The sequence below is a fragment of the Eptesicus fuscus genome, chromosome 5 (assembly GCF_027574615.1).
Source record: "Eptesicus fuscus isolate TK198812 chromosome 5, DD_ASM_mEF_20220401, whole genome shotgun sequence".
In the NCBI taxonomy this organism is placed as follows: Eukaryota; Metazoa; Chordata; class Mammalia; order Chiroptera; family Vespertilionidae; genus Eptesicus; species Eptesicus fuscus.
In genome coordinates, this window is record NC_072477.1 from 21,040,606 (window position 1) to 21,053,943 (window position 13,338).

The 13,338-nt window shown below is 41.9% G+C and overlaps 1 protein-coding gene across 3 annotated transcripts in view; it reads right to left on the reverse strand.

The window, feature by feature from the left end:
- GPATCH2L (G-patch domain containing 2 like) overlaps positions 1 to 12,872 on the reverse strand; it is a 53,867-nt gene extending 40,995 nt beyond the window's left edge. The window contains exons 1-2 of one of the 3 annotated variants that reach the window (XM_028141337.2): positions 12,808 to 12,872; positions 9,903 to 10,574 (exon numbers count right to left, since the gene is read on the reverse strand). In XM_028141337.2, the coding sequence (XP_027997138.2) occupies positions 9,903 to 10,564 (662 nt within the window). In that variant the 5' untranslated portion in view covers positions 10,565 to 10,574; positions 12,808 to 12,872. Of the gene's footprint in view, positions 1 to 9,902; positions 10,575 to 12,055; positions 12,077 to 12,807 lie in introns of those variants that run through there. The other 2 variants (XM_054715887.1, XM_008138807.3) reach the window with 2 other exon arrangements.
- Positions 12,873 to 13,338: the final 466 nt, after the last annotated feature.

Sequence of the window (13,338 nt, forward strand, 5' to 3'; positions counted from 1 at the left end):
TGCTGGGTAGTTCAGTTGGTTAGAGTGTCATTACCATATGCCAAGGTTGAGGGTTCAATCTCCAGTCAGAGCACATACAACAAGCAACAAGTTAATGCATAAGTGGAACAACAAATCAATGTCTCTCTCCCTCCCCGCCCCCCTCAAATCAATAAATTAAAAAACTAAACAGTTCTCTAAATTTGAAACTCATGCTTGTTGGAAAAAGCAGAGTCACTGAAGTAAAAAGCCAATCTCAGTACCAGAAACATCTAGAGCAATAGTTCTCAACTGGAGGCAATTTTGGCCCTCACGGATCCTGGGGGCCATCTGGCAATGTCTGGAACCATTTTTGTTTGTTTGGACTCAAAGGGAAGAAAGGGGAGTTGATGTCCTTCTGGCATCTACTGGGTAAGAGGCCAGGGATGCTGCTAAACACCCTACAATGCACAGGACAGCCCTTACAACAGAGAATTATCTGGCCCAAAACATTAGTACTGACAAAGTTAAGAATCCTCATCGAGAGTGATGAACAAAGTGGAGAGATGGAGTGGTGCCATGTTAAGAGAAACTACTTCAGAGGAGAGAAGCCTGTGCATTTTGCAAGGTAGAGCCAGCCTTCAGGGACAAAGGTGTCACTCCCTTGCCAGGGGTGGGCCAGGACCTCAAACAGTCTCAGGCCTCCAGATCCCAGGAATCATGAGAAGGCAGCTGGATCTTCAGGCAAACTGGTAGGACTGAAATTACTCAAGCGTTGTACAGATCCTCCTCTGCCTAGCACAGGCAGAAAGGAGATCCTATAGTCCCGGAAGAGAGAGATCCATGCTGGAAAGGAAATAGATTGCTCATCGCAATGTGCCCAATGCCTAGCATAGCACATGGCACATGACAGGCATCCAGTAAATGTTACGCAAATGAAATGAACTCCTTCAAACCAGCTCTGCCGCTTCTCCTTGCATGGCCTTTGTGGTGAATCGCTTTACCTCACTAATCCTATTTCTCTGCACATAAAATGTGGATGGGTTGTTCTGAGGATGTGATGATATGAACGCATTTTGTGAACACGAGAGCACTGCAAAGGATGAAAGATTAGAAAGCGACTTCTAGGGTGCTAATTCTTGTATGTGCCCAAATATTATTTTAGAAGCTAATAGTAGTAATTCCCTCACTGACATTCTTATTAAAATAGTCATCTAAAATCTATGGGGCTCTCAATTACATTTCAATTTTAAAAATTCTATGGGTCTTGAATCTATTTTCATTTTAAATGGAAAAGTAAAATGTAGTCTATGAAATTTAATATTTTTCCCACAGGGGCTGGGGGGAGAGGCTGCTCTCAACAGATTCTCTAAACTTCAAATATCTCAAAAAATGGTTTGGTATTGAATTGAGTTTATTAAAGAAATTATTCACATAGAAGGCTACGATTAATTACTGATACAAGTAATATCATGCCCTGAGTTCTACTGCAGGCCAGGCAAAGTATTAAGTGCCATATATTCATTATTACATTTCTTCTACCCCCAAACTCTTTGAGGTAACTATGTCAACCTCATACTACAGATAAAGGAATGACTCAGAGAGGTTAAGCACTTGCCCAGCATTACACAGTGAATAACCATCAGAGCCAGGGGGGTATATCTCCTAAGCCCCATGTGCTTGCTGAATGATCCTTCCTTTGAAATCAAAGTAAAAACCTTCTCCTAATAAGTTCTGGGGAAATAGTAATCTGAACTATTCCTGAATTTATCTTCTTACTAAGTTAGGAAAGAAATTCAAAAGACCAGTAGCCATCTGTAGTAACTAAACTCACAGATGACTCACTTCCTGGTATTTCACACTCTAGTTGGTCTGTGTAACCAATAGCACAGGCAGAAGTAATGGTATGTCATTTCTGATAATAGATTTAATAAGACTGTGGCTTCCATCTTGGGTACTCTGGAGATTCCTCCCCTCCCCTCCCCCCATGAGTGAGTCTAGAAGTGAAAAAGACACCAAGACTCTTGGTCCAAAAGCCCATAAGGAAATGAGATCTGCCAACAGCCCTGTGACTAAGCTTGAAAGTAGAGCCTTCAGCCCTAGTCAAGGCTTGAGACAACTGCAGCCCCAGCATTTGAGAGCTAAATTTTAATGCAACAGTATGAGATTCTGAACCAGAACCACCCAGCTAAGCTGCTTCCCAATACCTGACTTCAGGAACTATAAGACTTACATGTTTGTGATTTAAAGCTGCTATGCTTTAGGGCAATTTTTCTGCAGCAATAAATAATACAGCACCTTTATGAATTCTTTTTTGAAAATAACTCCCTACCTTCTGGCCCTCATGAGCAGCTTCTATTTTCAATAAGACAAATCTCTCTAAATTCCCACAACTGGGAGGAAAAAAACCACAGCTTGTCCTCTGACCTGAGAGCTTGCTAATTCTTTCATATTCCTAACTACAAGGACTGTAAGTTAAAACTGAATGAGAATAGTTTACACCTGTCTCAGTTACAATAAGGATGTACAGAACAAGTTTATCATCTATAATCAAAATTCAATATCAATAAGTTACCACTCAATTTTTACTCATTAAAGATTACTCATTTAAGATTATTAACCAACTCATTTAAGATTATTAACCAACTAGAGGCCTGGTGCATGAAATTCATGCACTCAGGGATGGGGAGGTCTCTCAGCCCAGCCTGCGCCCTCTCACAGTCCAGAAGCCCTTGGGGGATGTCCAACTGCCACAGAAGCGGGAGAGGCTCCCGCCACCGCAGCTGCGCTCGCCAGCCTCGCCAGCCGTAAGCCCAGCTTCTGGCTGAGCAGCACTCCCCATGTGGGAGCACACTGACCACCAGGGAGAAGCTCCTGCGTTAAGCGTCTGCCCCCTGGTGGTCAGTGCACATCAGAGTGACCAGTCGTTCCTCCATTTGGTCGATTTGCATATTAGCCTTTTATTATATAGGATTAGCTCAATAAGAGGTGCCTCAATTATCTAATTTTAAAAGAAATTAGCAGGATAGAGTTTATGGCTTACATCATCATGCTAAAAGATTAGTTTTCATTTTAATTAAATACATAACGGTGTACTTAATAATAATTTTAAATTGTCTTAGAATTCAGAAAAACAGGAAGAAAAAAAAATGTCACTCCTAGATCCACTGCCCAAAGATATCTCTGCTCAATTTTCCCCCATCTTTTTTCTGGGTCAAGGTGTTACATTTGTAACCATACGTAATCAGACTTCTAAGAATGAAAACAAACATGACTGAGGTTTTTCAGAGAAATATCTCACATCAACTGTAAAATTATTCCCATAATAAATTATGACATTGTATAATGGAGTGTTTCAGTTTCATTCAGTTGGCACCACATAAGCAGCAACCTCTCCAGTTTCACAGGTTCATTACCAAAGCCACTGCAATCAGACAGACTTTGCAGGGATCATGATTTTGCTCAGGACTCTGCTACTGAGCTGGGGGCTGTGCCTTAGAAAAGTCCACCCATCCTCCTAAGATTTACCTTTTCTTAGAGCTAATAGTGATTCATCTTTGGTTAGATAAAATGTCTTTTGAGAGTAAATTTTTAAAGGGCATACATTCTGAGACATGTATATCTAAGAAGGTGCTCCTTTCTATGTGAAATCTATCTTAGCTATACATAAAATTCAGGGACGAGGGGTAGGGGAGTAATCTTTTCCCCACTCAAGACAAATGTAGCCCCTCACATTTAGTACTATAGAGATGAATGCCAGTCTTATTTTTCTCATCCCTTTTAAGATTTTTCTTTATACAGTACTTGCTCTATCCCTACTACCAATGTAGAATGCAAAAATATGTCAGCATATATCTAAGTACAAGTCTCTTTTCATTAGTTTTCCCTTTTAATTATTATACTTAATTATTTTATTTTATTATAATTAATTATTTTTCTCTTCAAATTTTTTAAATCATTCTTCTATTCGAATGCATTGGATTGTTCCTTGGGAATATTTACATATTCACAGACTGGGCTTCAATTCTCTGTCCTCCTTATCTATCATCTTCTCTCTCATTTTTAGCTCCTCTCTGCATTTTGGGAGGGCTTCTGAAGTTTTCCACATCATCAACGCAGTGTTCAACAAGATGAACTATCTTTCATTTTAACATTTTAAATTTCCCTACAATTTTCCCTCCCATAACACTGGTTTTCAAATAGCTATTTTTCTGTCCTTATGACTTACTACTCCTGTTCCAAAGTGATTATACCTCTTTGCATCCTAATGAAGATTTTCAAAAATGCTCTCCTGCTTTCCACTGGCAATCATTTTCAAAGATGTGATCTTCCTCTGAACTTGAAGGATGACCTCTTTTCTTTATTCTGCAGAACTTGTTCAAAGACCTCTTGTTCAGACTGGTTTACCTAGAATCTGGTATTTGCCAGCAGAAAGGGTCTGTAAATTATCTTCCCATTCTGTACTCCTTTGGTTATGGGTAGTAACATGCTCTTCTCACCTCTACAATTGGCCAAGAGGATGTGCAGAGCCCCTAGTGTAATTCCCAGTGTCACTGGTGGGCTTTTATCTCAGATGGCTAATGTTGGACTAAGACAGGATCTTCTAACACTCCCTGCCTGATTCTGACTCCATTTTAGGAGTCTGCAATAAATGAAGGCATAGAAAACACTACAATTCTCAGAATGCTCTATTATGAGTGCTTTTTCCGTCTCTGCCGATGCCAACAGTAAACTTTATTTTTGGAGACTCTATTTCCTGGGACTCAACATGCTGTGACTACTTCCTCCTTACCCTCAAACACAGATATATACACAGAAAACACTAAGATTCCTTATCCAAGTATATTCTGGGAGTTATAGCCTCCAAATAGAAAATGAAAGATAGTGATCAGAAAGTAAAGGATGGAACAACATGCTGGCTCAAACAGCAGCTGCTCAATTTTCTGATCAAAATAAGCCTTGCTTTTCTGAACCAAGAGCTGACTACAGAGAAAGGATGCAGGGCCTCGCTGTCCACCTGCAGGGAAGGCTCAGCACTGCTGAGGAGGGCTTCCAACTGCCTCTCCAGTATAGCTCTATCAACCTTGTAGTTTGGGGAAATCTTGGCAAAAGGCCAACTGTCAGTCCTCGTTTCTGATGACATGTGTGTGCAATGTTTTATGCCTTCGTAAGTATCTTAGTGGGCAGTGGAGGCTGCTTATCAGGTGCTTTATTTAAAAATGAAGCTACAGTGATGGGAAGGAGGTTGTGACTGAAAAGAATTATAGACTCTCAGTTTTGCAGGGACTTTAGAGGTCATTCAGTTCAAACTCTCCAACTTCACAATAACACAGAATTGGTCACCAACCCCAGGCTTGAATCCCTCCAGTGATCCAGAACTCATTACCTAGTGAAACAATTCACTTCATTTTTACAAAGTTCTAATTTTCAGAATGTTATATCTATACTGAGGCAACACTTAATTCTCTATACTTTCTATCTGTGAGTCCAAGTTCCTTCCTCTAGAACCACAAAGAATAATTCTAGCATTTCTTTCAAGAGGTAGACATTTCTTTCAAGAGACAGATCCTCAAATACAATAGTATCAGATTCACCTCCCAAGTTGTCTTTTTAAGTTGTTCCTAAGGATGTACTAACAGAACTTTTGTTAAATCTACATAAAAACACTATGCTAGCTATTCAATACTCTCAAATGCAAAAGTATCATTTACAACAATGGTAATATACTGTTGGTCAGCATCCCTATTTACAGAATAGAAAACAGAACATCCTCAACCTACCTCATATATTCTTTTCTACAGCTCCAGAAACCCCTGATTAATGACCTCCACTCGCAAAGGAGGCTACTTACCTTAACCATGAAATAATGAATGCTATTGATCCAACAAGCTACTGCTATAGAGTGATATTGATCACCCAATCTTTGGTTAAAATGGTCCTCATTTAGCAATTTCACTGTCGCAAACACCTGGAGCAAAGCCCACTCATAATTAAAGAGTTTGGGGGAGTTAAAGTGAGAGGTGATAGACAGAGATCTCAGCTTTCTGCCATTTATTCTTGCTTCTGAGCTATTGTTTGTGTCAGAAGGGATATTGATTTTCTATAAAAATAAGAAAACAAGAGGCACCAAGGGGCCGCAGAAGGTCAGCTCGGGCTGGAGAAGGGGGGGAAGGTTTAGCACTCTATCTCTGTCACTTGCCTTCCAAGAGAAAGGAATATTTTCTTTCCTGTGAGATCAGCCTCTAATATATCATCAGAGGAAGGCTCCTAACTGCAACCTCAGGCCATCACCAAACCAACTCATTTATGAAAGAAAAGAAGTTAAGCTATATTCAAAGAGAACAGATGAATGATGTGTTAGGAGAGAATAGAGCAAAATTAGGCTAATTAATAACTGCTTTATAGGCAATTTGAATAAAAATCAGTAGAAAGTAACTTTATAAAAGAGTTGTTCCATTTTAGAATGGAACACACATGCACAGAAAAATAATAAAATAATAACTGATCTTTTTGCAGGCATAAGAAAGCTATTACATCACAACCACTTTTAGTTCTTCAGAACTCAAGGGACTGGCTGGTGTAGACTTGAAGAACAGAAAGAGAAAAAGCAAAAAGAATTCTTGGTTACACTTAAAAGGACTCCAAGTTTAGTTACCAGTGAATTTAAGGAAATTAGAAATAAAGCTCTCTGATTGAGACATACGGTTTTGATCCTAAAACACGTAATGCATGACTTTTATAAGAACTCTTCCTATCCATTGAGACTAGGCTAAGCTAAATGATCAATTCATCCTAATAATTTTACAAGTTGGTTCATATACAATCTGACAAACCTCAATACAACTGATAAAAAGTAAAGTTCTACACTTTGATCTGTGAATAAATTAGCACATCCAAATAAATTTATGAAAAGAGTAACCAAGAGGATTCTTGGAAGTATCTCTTTTAATGCAGAAAAACTAAGAATATTTTGACAGAATCAACTCAACAAGACGGTACAATATCCAAATCATACACTATTATCTACTTAAACACACTCTAATGCTACTCCTGTTTATAAGGTGTGCTTAATAATTTAGGGCAGAAGATTTTTATTTCCACTTTACTATTGAGAGGCTGAACACAATATGCAGTGAGAGTAAAAATTTCCCCTTTCCCCACAGAGTAGATTTAGGGGGAATAAATACAAACACTTCTGTTTATAACTATAGATGACTCAACATAATCAAAGCAAATTTAGGGCTCTAAATAATCAGATTCTAAAGAATTTTTTTTCTATTTCTGCTACTATTCCACCCATTATTCCCCCTCATAGTTAGCTAGCTGCAAAGACTTTGGCATCCACATCACTGAAAAAACTCTAAAGTCATGAACCAGGGAGATAGACCAAAGGGGGAAACAAGGTCTCCTCAATTTGAAAAGAGTAAGAAATTCTGTAAGACTTGCTGCCGATTTCAATTTCTCCAGGCTCTCGGGTAACTAGAATGTATATTCTCACCACCTGACTGTATGAGCAATAGATGGGATAAGAAGGAATCAGAAAAACCAAAGTACCTCACTGCTAGATTATAGGCTCTACATTTAGAATCATACATGGGCTATCTTAGAGAGAGTTAAGAATCTCCCTCACATACACAATTGTCATAGTTTAATAAGAAATTCTGGGGAAGAAATATACACAAGCTATCTATCATCCCAAAGGGCTATTTTTAAAATCACCATTCTCAACAGTAAGATTACTATTTGGTATGTATGCTCAATATTGAAACAAACTTGACCACCTCAAATGAGATTTTCAACATTGTGAAAAGCTACAAGTTGACTAAGTATTTCTTGTTTAATTAAAAATAGCATGATGGGGGAGGGGGAATCTTTATAACCCAAAATTTATATATAAATTGGGTAAATAGACCTTGGAATATACATTAGAGGAAAATTCAAAAAACCAAATCATAAGCCTACCTAGTTGTGCAGCTGGATTAAAAACCACCCAAGAAAGGTACAGGCATACAGACCTACAAAGCTTTTCCTGTTACTCACACAGCCTCACCTCAGAGGCCCCAAGATTTATGTCTTTGTTTTTCAGACAAATTTCAAAAGAAGCAAAGTCCTAAGAAAGGCCATACATCCTTAGGTTATAGAAGTTAAGATGAGAGAAAAAAGAGCCATGGAAAAGGCAAAGTCAAAAGGTAGGAAACATGGTGGTAAGTATGAACTTAGGAATCAGGTTTGACTTCCAGTTTTGCCACCTTTGGGCAAATTATCTAACCATGCTTAACCTCCATTTCCTCTTCTATAAAATACAAATAGTGGAGTTGTGAGCATTAAGTAAGAATATATGTTATGCACAATAGTACAGTGCCTGGCACACAGTTAGTGTTTCATAAATGCTAACTAATATCAAAATAGAATACAAAGGTTCTCAATTGAGACTATTCAACCCACCTAGGGAACACCCATAGAAGCATTTGGTTTGATAATATGAAGTGGGCAGGTGGATGGAAACAAAGCAAAAATGCCAAATATCCTGCAAGGCATGGGACAATCCCTCACCACAAAGAACTACCCCATCCAAAACACCAACAGCATCTCCCCCACTGAGAAACAGATATCACACATTATTATTAATAATGACAATATTAAAGTATCAAGCTGGGTAGTTTCATTGTTCCTAGGACTATCTAACTGAGAGGTAAAAAATAAAAACTATACTGACATTATAAATATGCACCCAATACATACAAATTTTTCTGGCTCAATGACATCTGACATAAGACTAATGGGACTTAGTACTGTTATTTTCAAAGCCTACGATGTGTTTGGACAACTTGAATATGAGCCATAAAAAATAAACTCAATATAGTCAAACTGTAAGCAGCAGAGAACACAATTATAGCCCAGACATATCTAAAGCCATGATTCTTAATGGGTAAAGGCAGTACCAGGAACATTTACAAACTCCATGTGTGTGGCACCAGCATTTATAATACACACACACATATACACCAACCTCTGCTGAGACCCTGATTCTAAAGAACAATACCCATGTATGAACTACGTGGCATAAACAGCAGCAAACTGTCTTTAAAATGAAATTCTGGTTATGCATTTGAGGCACACATTTTAAACCATTTTTAGAAACAAATGTGTTTCCATTACAGTATAGCCTTCTTGACAGAGGGAAACAGAATCATGAATGTTCTTCAACTGGCTGATTTTGCTCAGTAGTTAAGAGTGTCGCCCTGCAGACTGAAGGGTCGCCAGTTGGATTCCCAGTCAAGGTCACATGCTTCTGTTGGTTGCAGGTTCAATACCCCACCGGGGGCAGCCAATCAATGTGCAATACCTCACCCCTGGTCGGAGGCAGCCAATCAATGTGTCTCTCTTACATAGTTGCCTCTCTCTCTCTCTCTCTCTCTCTCTCTCTCTCCTCTCTCTCTCTCTCTCTCCTTCTCCCCTTCTCCCTCCCTTCCTCTCTCTCTCTCTCTCTCTCTCTCTCTCTCTCTCTCTCTCTCTCTCTCGATAAAAGGGAAAAAAATTCCTCCGGTGAGGATTAAAAACAAAACAAAACTAGAGATAGCCCTGGCCAGTGTGGCTCAGTTGGCTGGAATATAGTCCTGTGCATCAGAAGGTGATGGGTTCAACTCCCAGTCAGGGCACATACCAGACTGCAGGTTCGATCCCTGGTCAGGGATGTGCAAGAGACAACCAATCAATGTTTCTCTCTCACATTATGGTTTCTCTCTCTCTCTCCCTTAGTCCCTCTAAAATCAATAAAAATAAATAGAAACTAGAGATAAACACTAGCTAATTGGTTAAAGGAGAGCTACAAAGTCAATATTATAGAAGGTGGTTGGAAAGAAAGTTAAATTAATCAAGACTGTGCATTTGTACTTTGGGTCAAATTAATCAGGAAAAATCTTTCACTAAGTAAGAGATCTCACCATTCTGACATGTTCTCATCAGAGCCCTGTTTTTGTTCATCTGCTTCACACTCCATCCTTTCTTTCCTTCCTGTTTTGTTGAGAAAAGTCCTAGTTTCTGCTGATTCACACAATCCGTGGCCTGATGATGTCCAGGGAGTATTCTCCTTCCAGCGTGACAGACGCTGCTTCTTAGCAGACTTGAACCTACACCCTCTCTCATAGCTCCAATCTGACACCTTGAGCTTCTGCTGAAGGCTGGCAGCCACCTCTGAAGTCACTCGCTTCACCTTCCGCCTGCGCCTGAGCGGTCGACAAGGTGCATTTTCAGTAAAGGAGTCAGATTCATGCCAAGAATGTTGCTTACTCTTAACAATGGTGTTGAGAGCTGGATGCCGTTTGGCTACCATTGTGTCATCAGAGTCACTAAAATTGGTGACCGGGGCCACTTCTCGACAGTCCTTAACGGCCTCATCCAGACTGGACTCAGAGGCCTCACTGTAGCAGCAGGTATGCTCTGCCAGGTGGGTGAAGTCTGAACGGCGCTTCCTGCCTCTCCGTTTGCGAAGCTGCCGCCTCTGCTGCCGAGGGCTCAAGGCCATCTCTTCCCACAGCTCACCAAGCTTATTCTGTTCAGATGTCTGCTCCAAGGCTGAGGCTAAGTCATGTACCAGCTCATCCATGAGGCCACATCTGCCAAAAGAAAGTTTAAAAAGAAAAAAGAAAAAGAGAGCCTGAATAGGAGCTGTTGTTTTAGAAAAATTTTACAAAACAAATCATGTCACTGCACAGTCCACCCTTTCCATAGAAAATAGTCAATTTCATCTGCCTACTCTTAGAATCCTACCATCCACGCCCGCTTTGGCCACTGAAAATAGGTGTTTGGCCCCTGTTAAATGCCTGAAGTCAACATGTTTTTAAGCACAAAAACTCATTTACCAAATGACAATGGGAATATTAGCAAACTCAGGGGAATAAATCTTTCCCCCTTTTCCCCAATTAAACATGTCACTAAATTACCTAATGATAAGATCCAAAAAGATAAAAGAATATCTCATCACTCAAGGGCAGAAAAACACTCAACTTCAAAAGCATAGATGAAGGAATATTGTGTAGTATGAGGTCACTGATAAGAATGCTTGTGGAAGAGAACAGAAAGACAACCTTAGTGACACACTTTAAGGAAAACTGCTTGCCGTTTTAGCGATCCAAGAATCTGTAGTGGACCGGGTTTGTACTCTAAATGGGAAAAAGAGACTAAGTTTATACCCGTTCTGGTACCAACTACCATCTGGAAGCTACCAGGTAAAGAATCTTATAAGACTATATCATATAATTTTTAATTATTAGCAACTTTTAAACTCTTCCCCCATCCTTCAGAAAATAAGTGATCACCTTAATTATGTGCTTTCATGCTAGACCATCACACAAAAACAGGATATAACTGAGGCTGAAATGACAGGGATGGGTGGAGTCTCTAAGATTTGTAGCTGACCGCTTTCCAAAATTTCCTACTTTTCTACTCATTCATATCAAACCATCATACATCATATTTCAGGGGTCACTTCAGAGGCAAACCTTTCAAGGAATGAAAGTAGTAAGACCAATCTTCAAAATGCCCTTTTAAATGGAAATGTCTAATATAATTTGTGTAACACCTATTAAATCCATATTAAATTGGCACTTTTTCCCTACCCCTTAAGACCAAAGTATTTCAAGACCATAATTAGAGCTTAAATCTCTGTGTGATGCCACTCTCAGGCCGTATTTCCGTTCATGCAGTTCACATTCTCCAAAGGACTTTCCTAAAACCTTTTTTCATTTGGTCCCAATGCCAACGAACTCAAAAGGCAGGAAAACAGTCGGCTGGCTTATCTGCCACCTCGGTGGGGGCAATGGAGACATCTAGTTCCAAAACTACCAACCAAACAAAACTTCTCCAAGTGTCAAAAGCCACACACACACACACACACACACACACACATGACCACTTCCCTTTAGAAAAGAAGTAGTTTGAAACACCCTGACTGGGGTTTGGGAAACAACTGTCCCTAGGACCAAAATAGGTAAACAAGTGGGAACAACAGCATGCCTAAGTCTACTTCCCAAATAAAGAACTACCGCTTTAAAAACTCGGGCAGAACTGGACAAACTTTAACGTGGAACTAAGTTACCAAACAACTAGGAGTCGAATGCCTGTGCAGAATCCTTTCCTGCCTCCCAAACTGCAATTCGAAAAGCAGGTGACAGAAGCAGCCTGGGACTCCCGCACCTCCGGTCCAAGAGGACCCTCGGGTCCAGGCCAGCCCTCGGGAAGAGGAAAGGCTGTCTGATTTACGTAAAGGAAAAAGGGGAAACTGGGAGGAGTAAGAAGCGAGGCAGGGGCAGGGTCGGAGGTTGGGGGCGGAGGAGGCGGGAAAGGCAAGAGGCAACTTCTCAGGCTTGCTCACCAGGGGCCAGGGGCCAGGGGCCAGGGGCCAGGGGTCAGTCTCCTCCGGGAGAGAAACTGCGAAAAAGCAAATCCCGGTAACTAGGCTCTCTCCGTGATCAGGGGTCACAACATGGCCACACATGTGAGGGGGGAAAAAAACGCGTGTTTCAAAGGGCTCTCCAACGCCCCGGCCCGCCCCCGAGGACTAGGGCGACCACGGCCCTGGACACCAAGCCCTCACGCTATCGCCGGCCCAAAGAGCCAGAACGAAGAGGTGATGACCGTCGCCCAGGAGACGGCCCGACCCTCAACTCCTCCCCGCCCCCGGACGGAGGCGATGGGCCCTGAAAAGCAAGGCCCCGCCACCCTCGCTCCTCCCGCCGGCCGCCGCGGCCCCTCAAAGCCTCCGGCCGCTCAGCCACGGCGCAGAGCCCGGAGCCCCGCTGGCGCCACCCCCCCGGAACCCGACCCTCTCGACCCGCATCGACCCCTCACCAGCTGCCGCAGGCACCTCCAGCGGCCGCCGCTATGGGGGCCGAGTCTCCCCGCTAGGGTTTCCCTCTCTGACCTCATTTCCGGTATGGGCCGGAGGGGGTGGGGCGACGACAGAGTGGGAGGAGCTATCTGCGCGGGAGGGCTCGCCCCCGCCCAGCACTTCCGGCCCGCGGCCTCCCCTACTTCCGCCCCAAGTAGGGCGGGGCCGTGGGGGAAAGCCTGGAGACCCTACTGGGGGCCAGGAGAGGCCGCGGTTAGGGCGGGGGCGAGACCAGGGGTGAGGTGCCCGTCTGGGGAAGGACGTCTCCGTGCCGGCCTCATCTTCGTCGGGAAACTGGGCGCTAGAGAGGGCCTAGGCCTCATCCCTGCTTGCTGACCTACTTTCATAAAGGGTGTGTGGCGTTGAAGGGGAAATGGATCCTCCTTTCAACCCTTTGAGTTGGTACAACCTTTGGCAGGGTAGCTTAGCAGTGAGTTACTCAGGGTGTTAAAAAATACACATGCCTTGAGCAACAAAACAAGTAAAGCACT